Source organism: Mizuhopecten yessoensis, unplaced genomic scaffold (assembly GCF_002113885.1).
Source record: "Mizuhopecten yessoensis strain PY_sf001 unplaced genomic scaffold, ASM211388v2 scaffold11143, whole genome shotgun sequence".
Lineage (NCBI taxonomy): Eukaryota > Metazoa > Mollusca > Bivalvia > Pectinida > Pectinidae > Mizuhopecten > Mizuhopecten yessoensis.
The window spans coordinates 1,240,913-1,263,386 of record NW_018408901.1 but is presented as its reverse complement, the minus strand read 5'-3'; the positions used below and the strand labels follow the sequence as shown (position 1 = coordinate 1,263,386).

The following is a 22,474-nucleotide window of genomic DNA, read 5'->3' as shown; positions in this document are numbered from 1 at the left end:
CTTCTTTCGTTTCGTGAATGCCTAAAACGTGTGTACTTATTGGCAAAGACTTTAATTCGCGTCCCACTAAAGCAATTTCGCATGGTATGTCAATACGCGGTCAAAGCTTACTCGAGTAGATACGTTTAAATATATATGACGGGTCGAACCCTCGAGTAAAAACGAATCTCACACCTTGATTTTATTGGATGTTTACACAAAAGTTAAGTTATACCTTAGTGTGTAATCAATATCACACTTTGTAGGTGGATATAGTCTGATATATTGTTTTTGAGAGTAGAGCCATTAGTAGGGTGACACTTCAGGGTATACTGTAGTCTCGTCACTTGCTATTGCCTATTCAGACTACAGTAGGATTGTACATGGGGTAAGAAACCAATACCAACCATTGCCAGTATAGTTCGAGCCTGGGGTGAAATTTAGTCTCACAACTGGCTTTTTAGACTTCATTAGGTTTGTATCGTGGACTATGCTTATTGCCTATTTAGACTTCAGAACGGTTGTACCGTGGACTATTCACCAATTCCACATCATGTTATTGAGTGCCGTGACTATAGTGGGTAAGGTTGTACCATGGTTATCATAATACAATTTATTATAGATAAATGCATTTATGTGGTTACATCAAAATTACCCACAAAAACTTTTGATAAGATTTGCCTTGTTGTCGGGATTAGCCAATCACCGACTCTGCGTGGTATCACGTGGTTCTTCTAAATTATTTTATCAAAACAAAGCGGCCACGCTTTTCGATCAAGGCACGAAATACATCGTTATTTTTGTCATTTTTTATGAAAATGACGGAGTTGAAATGATATAACATATATACAACAAGAAACGTGAATAGTGATTAATAACTCACAATTCACCAAAAGGTGGAGCATAACAACAGCACAGCCGTGGAGCATAACAACAGCCACAGCCGTGGAGCATAACAACAGCACAGCCCCAGCCAGATACAGTTCAAATAATAAGACAGACAATAATAATCATCGAATAAATGGTGTAAACCAAATATGTATAACAAGCTAAGATAAAGAAGATCGAATATTGATCAGTCTTATGTTGTAGAGCAGGCTACCTAACCCTAACTCCCTTTAATCTTTTTTCTATTTATGAAGAAAGGGGGAGGTAGATTTACCTGAAGTATCGAGTGATACAGCTCTGACCAACTGGAGGTGTTATCTCACCACTGACCGTGCCAATAATTTAGATGGCATAAAGCTTAAGAAAGGATTGAAACAATATTCAAATGTATCGTCTCTTCTGAAAGTATCTGGCATTGACTGTTACATATAACATAAATCATAATTTAACACACACAAAAGGTAAATAAAATGATTAATTCTAAATTAAACAAATCTGTACTGTACAACACAATTTTATATACTTTAAGGTTATGAAAACTGAAATTGCATCCAGAGGTGGTGTGTACATCTAACATATATATATATAGTACAATGAAGAGAGGGGTTGGATGGTGGGCGTGCCTTTATCGAAAAGCGTGGGCGCTTTGTTTTAATAAAATATTTAGAAGAACCACGTGATACCACGCAGAGTCGGTGATTGGCTAATCCCGACAACAAGGCAAATACAGTAGGGCTGTACCGTTGGGGAATAGTCTAATGTCACATTTTTTCCGGTATACAGTAGTTAAATGTAATATCTTGTTTGAGTGATGAGACTGCAGTAGTGTTTACCTCAGGGTATGATAACATTTCAGACGTAGTGATAGAATGTTGACAATGCATTTGTGTTGAGCCGTGTGGTATGACCTTACTTCATAATGTTTCGAAAAATGATGTAAGCAATATACTCACGAGCCCTGACGACGACTAGGTTTCACGTGCTCATGTGACCTGTTTCATTAGTTTAACATTATGCTTTTCGAAAAGCCTTCCCCTTAGTTCTTCCCTTAGTCTCCATATTCATTTTAAACCCGATTGAAGTGGTGTGCACACAACTTTCCATTAAGGCGCATATGCATCATACCAGAAATCTGAATTATTTAGAGAGTTAAAGGATTTATACTTTTTAAGTACGTTGCTTTAATTGTTATGACATTCTACAAAACAGACATGTGATCTTTTGGGATTGTGCAGCATTCTGTGTCGATTGATATATATTTATCATGATGGCTGTATTCTATATCTGTGTGTTAAAATGACATACTATTTTAAGAGACCGTAGACTTTATAAGTTTTCAATACTTTTGGGAAAGAATAGAGTTTATTTCTCTTATATCGATTACTTATGTGTGTAGTTTGACTTATCATCAATTTCTTTTTGTTAATTTCTTTAAAAATATATTAAAAATGAAGAATGTATTCAATTCTAACATTCTCTGGAAAATGAATTTCTTGGGAACTCTTCAGATATTTACGTACCCAACCGTGACGACAAGACAAGATAGTCAAGGTAAACAACATAATCATATTGTGTTGGGTTAAAATGCTTTGTACTAACCACCGACAAGGCGACATACCTGTATTACAACTATAAACATCTCTATGAACCCACCGAACGCACATAAATCATTGGATCCTAACTTTTATGTTATGGTCAAATCTGTGTAGAAAGCAATTTCCCCTACTATTCAGAGAATTGTTTCCTGTTTTACTTGTTCATTGTTCTTCTGTCTGTGATCGCTTTTGTGTCGTCCTGTAGGGAATGACAGACGTTCTCGTGACGTCAAAGTCAAAGGTTGATTATTTGTTTGCCTTACCTCCAGCAGAGCCTCGTGTAAGATAGCCAAAATAATCGCCCCTCGGTTGGAGAGGGGTGATTATTCACAACATTAAATCACAACATTCATTTCTTCTCCCATGAAAACAAGCAAAAACTGTCCTTGCTTTCGCGATGTTTGATATTCTGTCAGGAGACAATGAAGAAATCCTAACTCATCTGCTGCCTGCATTGCAACACTTCGGATCTGTATCCTCTCTTCTTTTAATATTCTTTTCTTTCCTTTTAACCGTGTCGTCGTCCTATTTTTCATATGACACTGGCTGTTTCAAGGACGCTGAACCCAAAACAGAAAAAAGAACAACATGCAAACGAAATCTCTATCGAGTTAGATATTGACAATGAAATTTTATATCAAAAACTATACAGAGGTTTTAGTTCTTCGTTGTCTTCAGATATTTAAGACATTTTTGGAGGATTTTTCTTTTCGTCATTACATCGGCGATTTTCTTCGGAGTAGTAGACGCCATCAATCTATTGCAGTGTGTCTGGTTATTCTTCAAAGAGAATTTCCTAGAAAATCATAGAAACAATCTTTCTTTTGACTTAAATGTTACTACGGGTTATCTTGCGTGGAGGTTTCAATCTTAGATCTTTAGTGAAATACATGTTTCATGTAGGTGAGAGGAGACTTACAGATGGTAGCCATATGTGCACAGGGTACGCTTGGTATAATGCGTCACTTTATCTTGCCTTTTCATTTGAGGGGTCATGGTGAAGTTCCTATGCTTTTGTGTAGTGTCTCCCTTTGTTCTTCCGTTTAACCTATGAGTACTGACGATGTCGGGTGGGTTGGGGGGTTTTTTGACACTTAAAATAAGGAAGCTTTATGTTCTTCTACGATCAAATGCATTTTGTTTTACACCGGCAACAGTCGTGGCCTTGACAGTTTGTTTTTTCTATTGATCCTTTTTAGGTGATATTAAAAAACTAAAAATGGCCTCGATTGCAATGCTGTGACTTCTATTATGGTTTTATTTTCTCTCTTGCCTACACGTTTTAGACAACATCTCCCGAGGGACCCGTTGTCATATATCAGGTGATACAAGGGCGTAAAACCCTGAAGAAGCAAGAATTTTATGATAATGGCCATTTATTATAAACATATATATACATATTCCGAATCCTTCGATACCTCTAAACGTTTATGAGGCGATCCCCTTTGTTCCTGCTGTTTTCACATTATGTTTTTATATTACCGGTTGTTACCTTGTCTTTATCAGCTTAAGAACTTCCCACCCTTCGTAATACACATGTTTTTCTTGTCTATTTTCGTGTCGTCATTTCCGTATTGCGTATCGCGCATTCCATTACTGTAGTGTAAATTATAGTAACACCGGTATCGGGTAAACAATAATACACGTGCGTGACGATGATATGTCAACACCCGATATCGAGACTTAATTTCGAAATGTGTAATCACACGTACTTCAGAAATAAAGTTTATGATACAAAGACATTAATTAATTCATGGGAAGACACTGATATAATATCAGACGACTTCAAGAAGGTCGTATATTAGGCGCATGCATGGAATGCAGAATGATGTGTTTTGTTTACCGACCTCACCTGTACATCTCACGTGCTAACAGTAGTTCTGTTGTCGGGCGAGTTACGCTCTGTCAGGTAAATCATTTAACAAATAGTGGTTTGTAAAATATCAAGATCCCTATAACATGCAAGTGCATGTGCGTGCACGTAATAACGGAATATCATGCAATAGCCTATGGATACATGCGTAACCGGGCTATGGAATGATGTCCAAAGTGTACATGATTGAGAATAATTTTGTTCCATAAAAGAACAGTCAATTGACAATTTAATATAGTAATCGAATTTATTTCCATCGTTTTTGGTATAGTAAAGAAAATAACTGTAATTGTATAATTTCTATCCCTCTGCAAAAAGCTCCGATTTTTTCAAGGTAGACAACTCTTATTAGAATCAAAATTATTGTAAAATGTTAAATATATTAATTATAAAGACTTTGTGTGTATTTGGTTCAATTTTCCATTCTTTTTGTATAAAAACTCTGTGTCCTGTGAAATAATAACTTTTATCCATACAATTGCAATAAAAAACACATGTTGTAGATATTTTATGATAAGTACAATATTTGTAGGGTTGATTAGCAATGCTTCTTTTCAGTGTTTTATTGTTGAAATAGTTTTGAATAATGCCACTCACTCAAAAAATGAGAAAGTGTTAAAGTTGACAAAAATTCAATTTTTCGGTATTTTTTACCAAAAAATCCCCAGTTTATCGGAATGATTAGATTTTCATTAAATCATCTCCACATAGTGACATAACCATTATGTGAAACTTTCATTGAATTCTGCTGTTTATTTGCTAAAGGGTGGAGCCTCCTTAAAATTAATTACATATTTATTAGGATTGAGTGGCATTTTTTCAATGTTCATGCCGGTATGAACGTTAATCTGTTACATACATATTCCATGAGGCCTAACGTCACCAACATGTTTGCTTCTAATGGTTGTCTCACGTAATTCAAAGCGGGAGGAGAAGCTTCAAAATGTCGCTGATCAAATTCCGTTCTTAGCTCAAGGAACGCAATTTCTTCTGGTTGTTCTTATGGAGGAGCTATGAGTGGATATGAACATATATCAGATATATAAAGATGTATCATAAATTCGACATCATTTTCCATCCAGAAAACCTAAGTATCATATTCAAAGTAAATGTAATATTGGATTAGTTTGCATGCGTTAGAGCCAAATAAATAGTGATTTCAATACACGTAGCAATAACTCCATACTCACATGTACAAGACAAACAAACATAAACTTTATTTTGTATACAACAATTATGGGGTACTTCTTCGTGGACATAGAAGAATCTAAAATTCATTTACTATAATCATTTCAACATTTCGGTACTTTATCATTTTCTGGTTTCTATTTCCTAGTCTTATTTTTCCGCAATTTTTCCCAAAGCAGCAATCTAAGTATGGCCTTGGATGTTATGAGGGCGTTCAACCCTGACTAAAGAACAGATCAATTAAAACGTTTTTTTCCTTTTTGTTTCAACGTGTTTGTGATCACTTGTGGGCATTTACAATTCCAACGCATTTTGATTCGTAATAATTCTGTAACAGCATTTGTTTTAAATGCATCTCGAATGAATTGCTGATCCAGTGATGTTTGATATCTCGATCAACGTCAGAACGGTGAACTATAGTTTTCTCGTTTGTGCCCTCGTTGTCTTAGCAAAGCCATTAAGATAATTCAAGTTGTCGATAACAAGCTACATTAAAGTATAAGACAGCTTCGGTATACCCATCTGGGCCATTAACTGTCTGTTATTAAAGAGAATGGGTATTTGCTGACGTAAGCCCCTTTCCAGATACCAAAGAATAGATACTAGGTCAAGTCTATTTCAGATATATTTCACGACAGCCAGGCTCACAGTAAAGGGTGTGTGTATATAACCTCCTCCTCGTTTCCGTCTCTGTGACTGATAGGCAGTAGCGTTTATCAGAACTAATTGCTTCAAACTTTAAAAACGGTAGCATACAGATAGAGGAAAATACTTAAAAGTCCTTTTTTTGTTCAAGAAATATTAACATACAAAAGACACGCGAAAGGTTTTCAAGAACACAAGTTTAATAACCGACTAAATATTACCAAAGTGTAAACAGACAATTTTAAAATAGACGAAGCAAGATGGAGCATTTAAACGAAGACAAGGAAAAGGTACAAAAAGTATAAAAGCTGCCACATGAATCTAGGTCAAATCTAAAAAATGTCATGTTCTACGTCACTGATACATGTATCATGTATATTGAAACAGCTATATAAAACCGAACCTCATATTATTGTTCCGCTCATTTAATCTGCCACCTCTGTATAACCGTCAGTGTACTGCAATGTCTCGTTTTCTTAGAAATGATTTTAAACGCGCCCCTCAATACTAAATGTATTGCCAAATCCATTTCAACTCTAAACATAGCCTGGACAAATAATTGCAGTATAGCGAGATTTTATTGTATTTATTTAACTTTTATTATTATTTGTCCTTCACGATAGTTTAACGTATTTAGTTTTTTCTGTTTGCTATGTAGTCCTTTATCGTATATGCCTTGTGATGCTCGGACGCATTTCATTTCGTGACAAAGTTCATTTGACCTTGAGTACTTAAATTACACAGGCCATCGTGTGTATCTTATTGGCTCCAAAATCTGTAATGGAGGCAAAATTCCGTTTTCAGGGTTCCAAGGTCGTCTTGAAAATTGGCTTTCCACTTCCCGTTCCTATAGTGATATTGGCGTAAATTGCGCAGAATAACGCCGGATTAGATTAGGGTGTACCTCGTGCTTGTCTGTATGGCACATAACGTTAAACAATTAGTACAGTTGATGCATTTTTAATGATTTGCAAATTTGGAACGTGCCGACTATTGTAAAAAAAAAAATGACATGCTATAATCCGGAAAAGATCCGTGTGTGTGAAATGCACACATCATCTATAGTATCATGCATGCGGTCAGCAGGATAGCGATTATCTACATAAGAGATGTGATTATTAAATTTAGGTTACACTTGGGATCTTGTTTTGTAGCCCGATCAATACATCCACTCCTTACCAATAATGCGGCGCAACTACACTCTTCTCCAACAATCAAATTACCCTGTGGTTACTTAAGGGACATCGCCCAGACCTCTCGCTGTATCGATCCAGATCTCTTAGCCTGTACTTCTATTTGATGTTCAATTACTGAATCAATTCTAAAAATCATTCATCCTGCAACTAATAGTTTCGGTTTCTCGTCCCATCCGGAAGCCATAGAGAAATGACGCTAGCGTGCGGCGAACGCCAGTTTCCGTGAGGAAACGAGGCATGCAATGTATATACGCCATCCAGACGACCCGCTGTCTGTTAATCGAACATTTGAACATCGGTAGGCCTATCAAAGCTTCCCTTAACTTAATCTCGTACAAATAATCGAAATAATTGTCAGCAATCTGCACTTTAATAACCTAACAAGAATCAAAAATGATGATGACTTGGGATCGTAGTTTCGCTATTGATTTTTTTTATATTTTTAATTTTCTCCTTCCATGATGATGTATTCCCATGTGGATGGTAGTGTTCGACCTGGTGTTAGAAATAATTCGTTACATTTTTAGTCAGAGTGTGGGGTTTTGCAGATAAAATTATCTGAAATGTGGCAATTTAACACAAACAAGTGCCAATCACACTGCCAGATAATTGTTAAGTCACACTGTTTACCATACGGGTCCTAATGTTGTCAGGGGTTCTCCGTGTTCCCTTATTCAGATTATCGGTATTTCGAACCTGGATATATTGACCGGGTTATTTGTCTTTAATTAGTTTTAGTTTTCCTTGTAGTTGATTAGTCCCCAAAATTTGTTGCCCAAGGGGACTATACATTTGCATTCCGTCCGTCACTCAATTTGTCATTTAATCCTGGGCATGTACCCTATCGACATATAAAATTGCCAAATTTTGCATGCGAGTACCTCTTGGCATGGCGGAAAGCTGCCTACTAAAATCGGATCTTGTGCCCGAACTATATACAATTTTATGACCCTTTGTTGACTTTGAATCACTCTGTCCGGGGCATATCTCATATCCCCTGTCCGAAACAATTCCCATTTTATATACGATTACCTCTTGGAATGGCGCAATGTCAGGCACTGATATTCGGTCCTGTGTCTCAACTTTTTGCATATATATGACCCTTTGTAGAATTGATAACGAAGTTTGTTCGGAGATGAGGGAATATAGATTTCTCGCAGTACTTTGCCCTGTTTATACATGTATGTATCTAAACTTTGATATATTGAATTATATAAAACACATTTTCCCCGTGTATGTGATACAAATGTTAAGAACTTACGCTTACGGATTTTCCAAATTGGGGTCTTTACCCAAGTTTCTTTTTTTGAGGTACACAATTTCATTTCAATCCTTTGATTTACACAGAATACTATTTACGTATTCTAAACAACTAGCCATTTCACATAATTTAAACAACTTTTGGCGTACAAAACAAAGTAAGCGTATACAATATTTTCCCCATAATAGGGTAAAAAACACCTTGGACCATTTCGATAATAGATTCATAAGTGTTAGTAACTGTATATGTTAAGTCATTGACTTGGTTTTTGGAAACATTGCATGCGTTTATGGATCCTTGTCCAACCAATACAATGTGTTTTTTGTATAAACGGTTACCTCCCCTTAATTCTATTTCGGCTATGACTGTAGCACATTTTTACCAATATACTTCCGTTGACCAATTACTTTATAGCTCAGTCGGTTAGAGCGACAACGTAACAATATGAGGTCCCGAGTTCGAATCCCATTCTGGCAAAGCTGCTTTTTTACACTCAGAAAGCTATAGGGGTTCATATTTGATGTATTTCATCTTTATGTTTTCATAAAAGCCACGGAAGGTAGGTTCCAAGGTTTTCTTTTCAGAAATCTTTTAACAAAGTTACAGTCATTTCAAAAGCGTAGTTTGGGTGTTTGGCAGTGGTTCGGGGATCCTTAAGAACGGGAATTCGGTGTGTGTCTAACATGATCTTTTGAGCATTTTTCTTCGGGCGATGGCGCGGTTCTTAATAACAACAGACGAGTCTTTCGACATCATGGATCCATGTCGTGTACTGAAGGCAGGTGTTGGTAGGACGGTTCTGAAGGTTCTGTAGTGTAAATTGTCAAGTTTTCATAAAAAATGAGAAGTAATGAATTATTCAAATTGTTAGACCTGAAGTACAAAAAGTGTTTTTATATTATACCGTAATGCTATAGTATCTCATTTTCTCTACAAAAAGCGGTTCTACATTCCATTTACCATGTATTCAATACAGAACGTCCATAGGACACAACAGTACTAAGTGACCTTTTGATTAGTAACTGTATCTTCATAAATCTTTACTGGGAAGTGCATAAAAGCGAATGTTTGCAGTAAAACTGTACATTTTTTGTTGGTGCTTTGAAACATGACGCCATAGCGATGTTTGAGTGTGAAGCCACAAAATCGTCGTGTTGATCGTTGGAAAAATGTCCGGCCTACAAAACAGTCTATAACCGCGACGCAGCAACGCATTAAGGTGTAGAATTTCATTATTCCGCCATAGACTATGGAATTAGTCTGTGTCAAAGAACGGAAGGTACATATTGTACATGCTTAAACCACCACATACATATATTGTGTGGTTACCTTATTGCTACTGTGACCAAACAAAATAATAAAACTTTTTTTTAAAATAATTTTCTAATGTCATCTACACCGAGTCGGCATCAGAAAAATATCAAAAGTATCTACTATTAATAAAAGTATGCGCATGAAAACAACAGGATAAGGAGGAACTAAATAATCAAATCTGTTAAGGCGTTTAATATATAATTTTATAAATGCAGCAGTTATAGGAAAATGAGTTTTAATATCATGTTAGGGGTTTAATGCCCATTGTCATTATGCATAGAAATACATTGATAGAAGGAAAGAGTAGGAAATAATGAGAAAAAAAGAAATACTGATCCCAATTGTTGCCACTCGTTCAAAATTGTGTATCAAAGTTTAGTAAAACGTAAAAGTATGACAGATATAGAGAAATAGTGTAGCAGAAAGGTATGATTTGTTACCTTGGAAACTGTCCTCGGAGCGAGCTTGAAAGATTGAACTACTTTTTTTAAAAAAAAAAAGGAAAAAGAGAGCTTGGCCTTATTTAAGCAAAGGAATTTTTGACATCGCAATCTAAATGGAATTTGTTTTCAACGACTTTTTTGTTTATGCTGTACTTCCATCATGTTGTTCCATATAGAAGCTTGCAAATGAAGCAGAATTATCAATTCACAGCATCAACTACGCTTTATCGTTCAGTTCAGAGTACAAACTCGAAAATGTAATCGGAACATGAAACATGTGTGAAACCTATTTCTCAATCAAACTTCTCTCTTGGGTTTAAGATAATGCTACTATGTACTTAAACACAAAGGTGACCTTTTGACCTTCACAATGACGTCCTATGATGACGTTGACATAGCGTTATGATGACGTATACGTTAGGCACACTGCGGCCATCAATCATCGATTTCATTTATCACGCGCACGTCCAAATTACCACGTGAATCCCAGCTCATTGTTCCCTCGGTATTTACACTCTCGGCATCAAGAGAGGACATGCTAGAAATCGCAATAGATATTTGACACCAGTCGACATACAATAACATATAAATCATGGTTTCGAGTCTTTCGCCTCAAACGAATATCGAACCATGCCAACACACTCTAATAAAGATTTCGATACAGGCCGTATTGTATTTCTATAGCGGAATTAACACTTCTAATGGCGTGGACCTGCTACTAGATCTAAATAACACAATTGTGTGCCTGTGTGATCCATGTAGAGTGAATATTGTATGAGACCATCCAGCTTCCGATACGTCTGTATCTTCCTGACTAAACTTTTAAAACAGAATCAACGGCATTGAAAATCAACAAAATCTAATAAAATTCAAAAATATAACGCGAGAATACGTTAGAGACTTGTAATGACGATATGAAAGCTTTTAAATGGTGGTTGCACGTATATCGCAGATCACATCAACACCTCCAGGCTGTGCGTACAATTAAAATTGATACACTTAGAGGTGCGTATTTGCTATGGAGTCATACTCTGAGCTTTATTCCGATAATGCTATTGGCAGTTCAAGAGTGTGATAGACATCAGAATTAGTTTTTTTCTCTTTGTTTCTCGCTAATGTATAGATTTTATACATTCAAACGTTAGCCCTGTAGCGCTTAACACTGTTACAATTTTGTATATGTTAGAGTCAATGACCTAGGGTGTATGACACAAATAAAATGGCCAGAACACTACCCAACTAAAACCCAAATTACATTTCCTTGTGAGAATAGAACGTTTTCCAAAAGCACAATACTTGTATTCATTAGTGTTTATTTTGTATGACTTCTCCAAGCCGCCACGGAAACAGTGCCAAATACCCAATCGAAACACATCCTAAACGTCTACATGATATAGGAAAATTAAACTTTTATCATTGACCGGAAGCCAGTCTGATTCGCCAGACGCTTCCCTCGTTTTAAAGTGTATCTATAGAACATAGCGTGTCAAAAGTCCACTTTATATGCAGACATGCTTTTTTTATTGTTTTGTGAAATGCAAATCGCTGAGTGGATTCTATAAAGCAAATAATGTCTGGCTTTGAGAACCATTTTCTGAATTCTACTAATAAAGGGTTTGCCAATAATGTTTCAAGTTTGATTAGTGTGGCCATCAGGCTTGAGGCCAAATGCCATAATTGTGCCAGAATGTCGAACGTACATGAAGCCAATTGATAGTGTAAGAGGAGATAAATGACAAGATTTTATAAAGAACTCACTTTCAATTTTTTCTAAAAATACATTCAAGTGGGAAGCAGGTTTCGGTCAGCGTACATGTGGAAAAAAAAGTTGATATTTCTGTATAACAGATATAATTGCATTTGTTAGGTGTTCACACATTGTCAGTGTAATGCGTCCTGGTGGAGTTCTTAGCTGGGTGCCTTTGACATGGTACGTGTATTTTAGTGGGATATCACTCTAAAGACGGCATCAGCTTCGTGCTATCGCAAGAAAGCAAATACATTAATATCGCCTCAAGCTCGTATACACACATGAAAACATACCTCGCACACATGCATGGAGTCACGTTCTTAAATGACTTTAGCTGTTAATAAGACATTAAACAAAACAAAAATCTATTTATGACGTATTGATTGCTAATCTGTTATTTTTTTCTTTTTATATTTCAGTATGTGAGCAGCTTGAAAATGGAGTTCTTGCATTTGTTGGGATGTCAAAAGTTTGTGCCTTGTCAACGATTCAATCCTACAGCGACACGTTCAAAGCGCCGTTTATAACACTGAGCATGCCCCAAAATTCCACTTCCGCCGACCCTTATCAACTGTATATGAGACCTCATTATATCGACGGCCTCGTAGACGTGATTGTAAATTATGGATGGAAAGAATTATTTTATATATACGATACGGATGAAGGTAAGTTAATCAATCACTAGACTATCACAATATTATTTGATATACTATTATAATATACAGTAAGCGTGCATTTTAAGTGGTATTCTAACGTAAGCGATTTTCGTTCCATATATATTGCGCTTAATTATGACTGTGCTAATCAAAGTTTCTGGATATTGTTTCGAGTTACGAAGATTTGGAGTGCGCCAATTCACGTATGGGATATGTGAAAAACCCATAATACGCTAAAATTTGAGTTCACTAAATAAGTACTTGTACAGTATATTAAACTTCATTTTGTAATATGATGTGTTGTAATATTATATCAGATCAGATTTCATCTCTATACATTTTTTATTTTTTTTACTATTTCCTCAGAAATTTGCGAGGAATGCATACTAGTAGTAAGCCAGTTAACAGATGACAAATATTGTTCGGTCAATAATTTAGACTGTTGCCTTGTAAACGTTTTGGCGTACAGTGGCTTGTAACAATCAATCAGATTAACCAGCGAAATATATTGACTGTGACCTGGCAAACCTGATTGGCTGACAGACGTGCTCAACAGCCGGGGTCTGAATAAAATAATGGTTTTAATGTTGCTAGATAGCATTTGTTTTTCATTGATCCGGAAACAAAACAGTTGCTTCATGTCGTTACATTAATCTGGGGAACTATTTCCCCCCGGTGTAGGGACCAACTGGATGGAGTGCAGGGTCGGGAAACAGTTTATCTTGTTGGTCCCAGCACTTCAGAGACCCCCTTTTGTCTATTGAATGTAAAAGCATAAAACAACTGTAAAATATAAGAGGTATTTAAATTAATCAATACATATTTTAACCCAGTAATTCTGGATCCTTAATTTGCTTTAGTTTGCATGCATTTTTTTCTTAATTGTAACATAAGTGGGTTTTTTTAAGTTACTATGAATGTAAAAGAAGCAACTATTGACAACCTATTTTTTTAACAATTTGAACAGTTTTATAGATTAAGGCTCAGGACAAATGGATGCGTTCATTTCATTTTAATAATTCGTATTTTATGGTACTCCTTTCTGAGCATACTGTATACGACAGGATGGATCCCGGACTATAACTCTCATATTTATCTATAAAGTATAATAATGTTTACGTATGTTTGTTAATAATAAAAAGGACCGTAAAAATGGGCATTATTGGTCAGCTTTCTTTTGTATATGTGTCTAGTTAAATACTGGATGATATATAGGTAAATAACGACGCATAATGCCACAAACTTCTCATTTATCGTAGATTTCGAAATTGATTTCACAAAGACAGCGTCGATTGAAGCATTTCTGGTAGAAAACATGGGCTATATATCATTTAATGAAATAATTTATTAGTCATCAAACTACACTCTTCTACCGAATAATTCATTGTTCAAAGAAGACGCTCTAGAGTAGCAAGTTACCTGCGGTATATTAACCTGGTGAACAGATGAAGCTACTATATATGTGAATACCCTTGAAAGGAAAGATAGCGATAAAGAAATTTAAAAAATATTTTTTTATCAGCGTTTATTAGTTAGATTCCGCTTTTACATGTATATAGAATTATGAATTTCGAACTTCAAATCATTGAATGATGTTATTTATTAACCTTTGTACCATTGATTTTTGTCAACGAGGGAAAACTCCTCAGCCCGCTGTCAGTTAAAGTAGCATGTTTTCATAACAGATCTTAAATTCATGCCTTAACACCACATCATAATAATAGATATCTGACTATTTAATTGTTTCCTCAACAGAAAGACATTGCTTTTGTTATACCAGAGAAAGCCATGCATTTGTTATACCAGAGAAAGCCATGCATTTGCCGATGGAATCGTTTAAAAATAATAAACATTGGTTGCAAATCACACTTAAACTTCCAGGTATTGACGTTGATTGATTAAAGTCCGATTGAAACGTCAGTTTAGTAGTAAACACCATTAATAACTTCAGAAATGTTTAAATTATAGCGATTTGTAATTTCTCATAGCAATCACGTAATCAGGTTTGTTAAGCATTTACTAATTGCTGAATAAATATATCCCTACATTTGCGGTAAGTATAATTAAAAATGAGAAATTATTTATATGTACTCCGGATTAAAATTAGTATTAACGTACAATAACCAGAAAGTTTAATGAGTCTTGTTTAATTAATTGTCATTGTGTCGGTACATTACTTTGATAGTCAACTTATATATATTACAAATTGATTCCCTATATACTTATACATAAACCCTATTAAAAGTCAATCAATTGATCTTGAGTAACATTATTAATGTGATACTTATATAATTATCGTATCAACGTTTCGTTTTGCTACCTCTCAAGGATATTTCCTTCGTTTTAGGCACATTCGCCTCATTTATACAAGGTTCAACACTAAAACATTACTTAATGCGTTTTTTTATATGGCAGTTTGGAAGGCATGTTTAACAAATATTCTTGATAATAAATGATTTAATGGTGAATTTAGGTTTTGATGGGAGATAACTGTAACAGATTTTAATGTTATATGTGGCATAAAAACCTTAATTAATCTTTGCACATCACCTAAATGACAAAAGTGAACCACTCATTATTGCGCATGCGTACATCAGTTTTCGTCATAGTCAAATTCTAAAAACAACAATGATTTGTGTTGATCAGCTAAGTCATGTAAGTATTAATTTAGTGTCTTAGAACGAGCACATGTTAGTAAGAATTAAGTAGTTTGACACAATTACGGATGTCAGTATAAATATTGAATGTTTGGATGATGTAACGATGTAAGGATAAGCCAAGTGTTTCGAAACGTGCAGGATTACAGGTGTCCACTATAGGTGTGTAATTATCACCTCTTTAGGACGAAAACCTTAAAACTCGTAACAACTTTCAATTCTGACCACAACCAAACCTCACACTGCAGTTCATTATATCAAGAAGTACATGCGAACGTCTGAAGGCATCGTAGTATTGAAACAGACATAGCAAAGGACAAGTCATGTCAGTTAATTGTAAACACTGTAATTGATTTACATGATATGAATACACAGATACTAAATTAGTATGTAGAAAAACAAACCAAACATGCATCCTCTTCGAAGCATTAACACCTACTTAAACAGTGGATGTATATTACGATAACATGTTTATAGTTTAAAAAGAAATCAAAACTTAAAAATACATGATATAAAAAGGTCAAACAACAGATACGAACAATGTATATATATTAACTATTTACAAAATCTCCAGTTTGCCGTTAATTGTACATTAAATTTCGTGAAAATAACATAAATCTGCAATTTTTTTCAGAATATTCAAATCGCTTTTCATCATATTTTCTTTTGAAAGACAATCCTCCTCTTTTTATTTTACTGTAAAAGTGTTCGCGGCCGGAAAATACCCGCGGTTTTCACGTTGAGCGAAAAAGGGCGATTATATTTGGGCACAAATACAAATGTATGTATTCATAGTTTAGAGTTGTATAGTTTATGTAGATTTCAACACCACTGCAAGTGCGTAAATCTTCAGAACAGGATCAGTTTAAACTCAACACGATCATTTGAACGTGCGATAATTATACACATATTTATACATATACATGTATAATACAATGCACAATAATAAGGCATTGTTATTTTAATTCAGCATTTAAATTGAACCACTCGTTGATATAACTCCATCTGTATGTGTGTTACCTTCATCCTTTAAGAATTAGCATTTATGAAAATTAGATTTAACGATTTCAGAGTTGTGTCCTTTCGATTGAGAACAATACAACAACCAACTTCGTTGTAGTATTCCTCCTGCATCTCCCTATATTGCGATATCTGCCTTTTTCACACATCCAATACATCTTTATCTTTTGTTAGTTAAACGCCGATGTGTCCATAGCGAACCGACATTTCAGTGTTTTGCACTAGATAAGATTTCTTATCTGGCACGATGTCTAATGCAGATCGTCTGCATACGACGATAGCTGCTTTGAAGACATAAAAACATAAATGAAATAAATTATGTCAGTGTATGTCTGTAAAGTGCATCATATGAACATCAAAATGCATGACATGAATCACAAACATCTTTTTTGTTGGTATTACCTTTTCAAAGTTCTTACATGAAGGGAAAGAGTAAAGCAATGGAACCAGACACCGGTGTTTTATGTACTGCAAATGCAATTCGTTCTCCAACACCTATGACAACTATGAACTACACTGTTGTAAACACTTCCAGCGAGCCCACAGAGAACATTATATTGATCTTGAGTCCAACTTTATATATTTGTTGATGAATACCCACTGCGAGAACCATTTTACTAAGTTAGAACTGATTTAGGAACAGACTTTGAGAATGTTAACTTAGACATATACGGGTAATTTTCTCGGTAACGTCATTCATGTAATTCAGTAATACTGCACTGGGTTATTGACGTTTTTTACAAAATTATCTTAAAATAGTTTTGGCTCCATTCCAACAAGGGAAGCTCACGTATGTTGCTTCTTATTTATTATGTTCTTTATCTTTTTGGACAATTACGTCATCGGAGAGGCTTAAATCACCGTCGTATTTCACAAAGGCGATGCACTAACAAAAGTTGAAATAGGGCAGTCTAAATATAGAAGTTTGTAATTGGAATAAGGTTTTGTGATAACTTAACAGATCTCTGAAGTATGCGGGGATACACAATGTGCGTCATAAGGAGAGCAATCAATTCATTTGTTTAAATTTGATAGTTGCACATACAAATGTATATAACCAAATACCAGGAACTGACAATGAAATAGCCAATGAACTCTGAGTTGATGATAGGCGTTGCTAAGAGTCACGGTATCTAAGACAACACTTGCTGGAGTTCCTGTAGATGTCTGCTATCATTTGTCAAGCTACTAGATTTTCAATATGGCCGTTTGGATCTTTATCTTGTCTCCCTGTTCGCATGCATAGTTATAAAAATAGAAATAGAATTATATTCGGGTACATGTAAGCGCCACTTTTTCTAAGAGGAGGATCTCGAAATCCGTGTAGATCGGTATTGTTTATTTAGGAATATAATCATATATTACATTAAACATACCAAGATACAGCCGCATCCGGTTGCATAATTTTAATGGCATATAAGGAATTTGTTTGCGTAGTAATTTTAAGAAAAGCGATCTTATATTGTTTATGACACGTTTTTTAATTTTGTTCATTTTTATTCTAAAAGTGATAAACCGAAAAAGCACATAGTTTGATGACGTCGTACACAAAGTAATACTTTTCACAAACAAATATTCATCTGTCAAACTTAAAGGATCGTATGACACCATATGTTGTTGTATTTGACATCCGGGCATTGTACTCGATATTGATATTGAGGGATTCCCAACGACTAACCAAGTTCTAGACAATACATAGCCGCATCATTAGCGTCATTAGTTCAGAGAGAAAAGGAGCACGAGGAAGCTCCGTCTCAACTAGATTGACGTTGAAAGCACGGCGTGAGGGAGTTACAGCATGTCATTTGATTGATCAACCCAAAAATCATTGCGCCATTTATAAAAAACTACTTTTAATGTAAATAAAATAACACATTATGTTGTGGTATAAAAAAAGATTTTTTAAAAAGTTGTAAAAATCATGTAATATCATACCACACAACTGATAACGAATATTGATAACACAAAAATGTTTGCTTATATCATACCACACAACTGATTAATACATATGTAATACCATACCACAAAACTAATTGCTATATATGTAATACCATACCACACAACTGAGAACTACATAATTATGTAATATTATACCACACAATTGATTACGAATACCGAACCACACAACTGATAACTACATATGTAATATCATACCACACTTGATTACGAATATCCTACCACAAAACTGATTACTACATTTGTACTATCATACCACACAATTGATTACTATTATCATGCAACACAGTTAGATACCAGTATCATACTACAAAGTTAAATACGATTATCATACCACTATAAAAATAGTATTATAATACCCCAAACTAAATAGTATTAGCATACCACCCAATCATTATATTTTATTACGATGTCACATTAATATCCGTTAATATCAGGGCGCCCGTCCTTTCACATGAAACAACTTGATTTTAACCATGTTTGTTGTTTATTACCAGGTGCAATAGAAAAATGCGTTGTAAATATCAACCACGTCGAGTTCACTTACCATGTCTACATTGTTTGAAAATGCTAACATACCTTAATGAGGATGCAAATACCTAATGTATAATTCGTATTATGCAGATACGTATCTTTATTCAAAACTTAAATAACTACTATGTAGTATTAATATACTGTTAAATTAAAAATGATTTTCTGTGAATATTTTCGTATTTTAGATCTTAAGCTATTCGTGGTCTACAAATGTTCGCATTAGCAATGGAAGAACAAGGGACAAGTACATATGCTTGTGCTGATTTTTCAAGTTTATGTCAAATAAGAAAAAAAGCACGTCCTCAGAATATTAATCTTTGTAATCGTATAAATCAATACATATTAAAACTAATATCTGTAGTATAGATAAAATGTATCCGGGCTTTTGCATTTGATATACATTTGTTTGTGTTTTGTTTATATTGTTTTTAATATATTCGTCAGGATTAATACGACTGCAGCAGCTCTTCCAGGCTTTCAACGTCCGAGAATACGAGTTAATCGACATAAACGTTAAAAGAGTACGAGACGCCCATGAATCGTACATGTTGCTGAGGGATATATATGGGACTGTCAAGGATACTAACCTCCGGATCTTACTGGACATCACAACAGATGAGGCCAGGACACTCATAATGAATGTCGTAAGTAGAACCACATGGTTATTTGATAAACAGTATACTTTCTGTGTGTCTAGTTAGCGTATAACGAACATTTTCCGTCGCAAGGTTAATTTTCGTATGTTAATTTTCGGTAATGATGGCGAATTTATCATAATAACGAATATAAGTAAACAACATGCTTATGCATCATATATAATAGTTACGTGTGGATGGCAACATGAACACTAGACGAACATCAATTTTATCAGAAATGGCGAATATTTTACTAGGCGAAAATTTCCCGATATACAATAGTTTTCATCACTATAACGTCGTTATTCACAAGCTACTTATTATTCTATTCGAAATATTGTGAAGTGTTCGCCGCCTTCGAATGCTCGCCCGATGAGAGCAAATTTATCATGTTTGTTAAGAAATATTTTATAACTTAGTATGCTACTTCTGTTGGTTCTGTTGGTAAAGATGTTCAAGAGGAAGGACGAATACTGAAATAGACCCTAATTAAAGCGGTAGTCTTATGTTACCGCTTTTAGCGCTTTCAATATTGCGCTAGAATATCAATGCGCCATGCTCATGTATGTTGTTCTGAATTGCATATATTTTGTGGTCAGGCAAGTTCATCAATGTGCTGATCTGTTAGATTGTGATGATGCGCTAAAATAAGTATGTTTACAGTAAATCACCAGTCAAAACTCTCCAATATTCAGTATTTCCAAATGATGGACAAATAATGTTCACCATTTGATATGATATTTATTTAATATATATTAAAGACTCAACATCCTAAAGTATCCAAGACAAGCAATATTGCATTTAAATTTTGCTTTACTAAAGTGGCATGTTTTCACTTTCTTGTAATCCATGATACCAATTCTTTAAATAGCCGCATTGTATGATTGTGTGTGTGTAAGTGACCTTTACATAGCCGCATTGTATGATTGTGTGTGTGTAAGTTACCTTTACATAGCCGTATTGTATGATTGTGTGTGTGTAAGTGACCTTTACATAGCCGCATTGTATGACTGTGTGTGTGTAAGTGACCTTTATATAGCCGCATTGTATGATTGTGTGTGTGTAAGTGACCTTTACATAGCCGCATTGTACATGTACGATTGTGTGTGTGTAAGTGACCTTTACATTGCCGCATTGTATGATTGTGTGTGTGTAAGTGACCTTTACATACAAATGTAGCCGTATTGTATGATTGTGTGTGTGTAAGTGACCTTTACATAGCGGCATTGTATGATTGTGTGTGTGTAAGTGACCTTTACATAGCCGCATTGTATGACTGTGTGTGTGTAAGTGACCTTCACATAGCCGCATTGTATGATTGTGTGTGTAAGTGACCTTTACATAGCCGCATTGTATGATTTTGTGTGTGTAAGTGACCTTTACATAGCCGCATTGTATGATTGTGTGTGTGTAAGTGACCTTTGCATAGCGCTCAAAGTGTTGCGATTCTCAAGGCTGAGTTATCGATTTCTTGCGGAAATCCTGTGATGTACTGTAAAATAAGCTCGTTACCTATTTAAAGTCAAATAATTAGGACTGTGATTTGGAAAAGTTTATTTACCTGATGTTGTAGATATAAATAAGTGTATGAGCATATGAATGAGAAATGGCTATTTCTGTACAAGCTTAATCTGATGCTGCTTATAAAATATTTCAATATAATTTGTTTACACTTTATTATTTAAGTTGAAATATAAGTTGCAAATTTGATTGGATTTGTGCCTTGGTAAAACATCTTAATGATCTCGGAGTCGTAATCCTACAGCAGTCTATTTGATTTTTTATTAATATATTCCAAACACCCTGTTATTCGTTATTTTTTATTTTTTGCAATTATCAACAATTTTTCTATGCGTTAACTGACATACTGTGTAAATAGTTCAGTCACCAAAACAAATATGGCCGAAAATCGTCACACAATTTTCTCTGCAACTTTTTTCTTTCCAATTGTGCATCCAAGATGGTCTCTGATTTTTCGAAATTTTAGTAGTGACCAATTTCTATCAAGTTTGTTTTGTAAGTGTATTACACTGTTACGAATTATACAGCGTGTTGTTTCAGTATAAATTACTACTTCGAGGATCGTGTGGAAGACGTTTGTAACGGCCGTCGTTAACATCAGCAATTCTTATTCTTTGTTTAACATCTTGGTGTGATAATTTGTCATTATGTCTTTGAGTTTCGGACAAAATGTTTACTTTACATGTCATTCTTTATGTTTTTTATCTCGATAATGTTTGAATAGGATAAATGATGTTAATAACCTGTCAGTTAATGGCGAACCTGATGTTTTAGATTGTATTCGTTTTATTGGATAAGTGGTTTCCATTGACGTTATTTAAGATTAAAGATCCCCGTAAAACAGTCAGAAACTGCAAATACGCATTGAAAACTGTTTTCCCTGTACGAATATAGTGTGGTAAACATGTTTTTCCTTGCGGGACATTCATGACAAACAAAAGAGATGAAATCAACAAAATATTATCAAAGCAGTGTTTTGAGCGTAAAATGCAGCCTGAACTTCAGATTGTTGTACTATCGCTCCAACTGACTGAGCTACCTGATCCACGGCAGTGCCCTAATACAAGTGTTCTTCAGTTATAACCATACCGAACAAAGAGTTCAATATACATACGAAAAACACATAACAATGGAACAGGGATTAAAACGGTGTACTGATGTCTATTGGAATTTCATTTAGAACTTACAGTGATGTTTCGATACTGTAAAACAACCGTTTTTACATTTTTTTCAGAGAAATGACCGTGATATGATCAACAACAGATTCCATTTTCTACTTGCTGATCTGGTGTGTACTACATTTATCAGTTATCGACTTTTGTAGTGGTTAGGTTAGATGGACCTGAATATGATAAAGGCATTT

The 22,474-nt window shown here is 34.9% G+C and overlaps 1 protein-coding gene across 2 annotated transcripts in view; it reads left to right on the top strand.

The window, feature by feature from the left end:
• The window catches only part of LOC110466732 (glutamate receptor-like), a 111,209-nt gene that overhangs the window by 71,588 nt on the left and 17,147 nt on the right, over positions 1-22,474 (top strand). For both annotated transcript variants that reach the window (XM_021523453.1, XM_021523452.1), the window contains exons 3-5: positions 12,552-12,797; positions 19,400-19,599; positions 22,346-22,399. In XM_021523453.1, the coding sequence (XP_021379128.1) occupies positions 12,552-12,797; positions 19,400-19,599; positions 22,346-22,399 (500 nt within the window). The remainder of the gene's footprint in view (positions 1-12,551; positions 12,798-19,399; positions 19,600-22,345; positions 22,400-22,474) is intronic.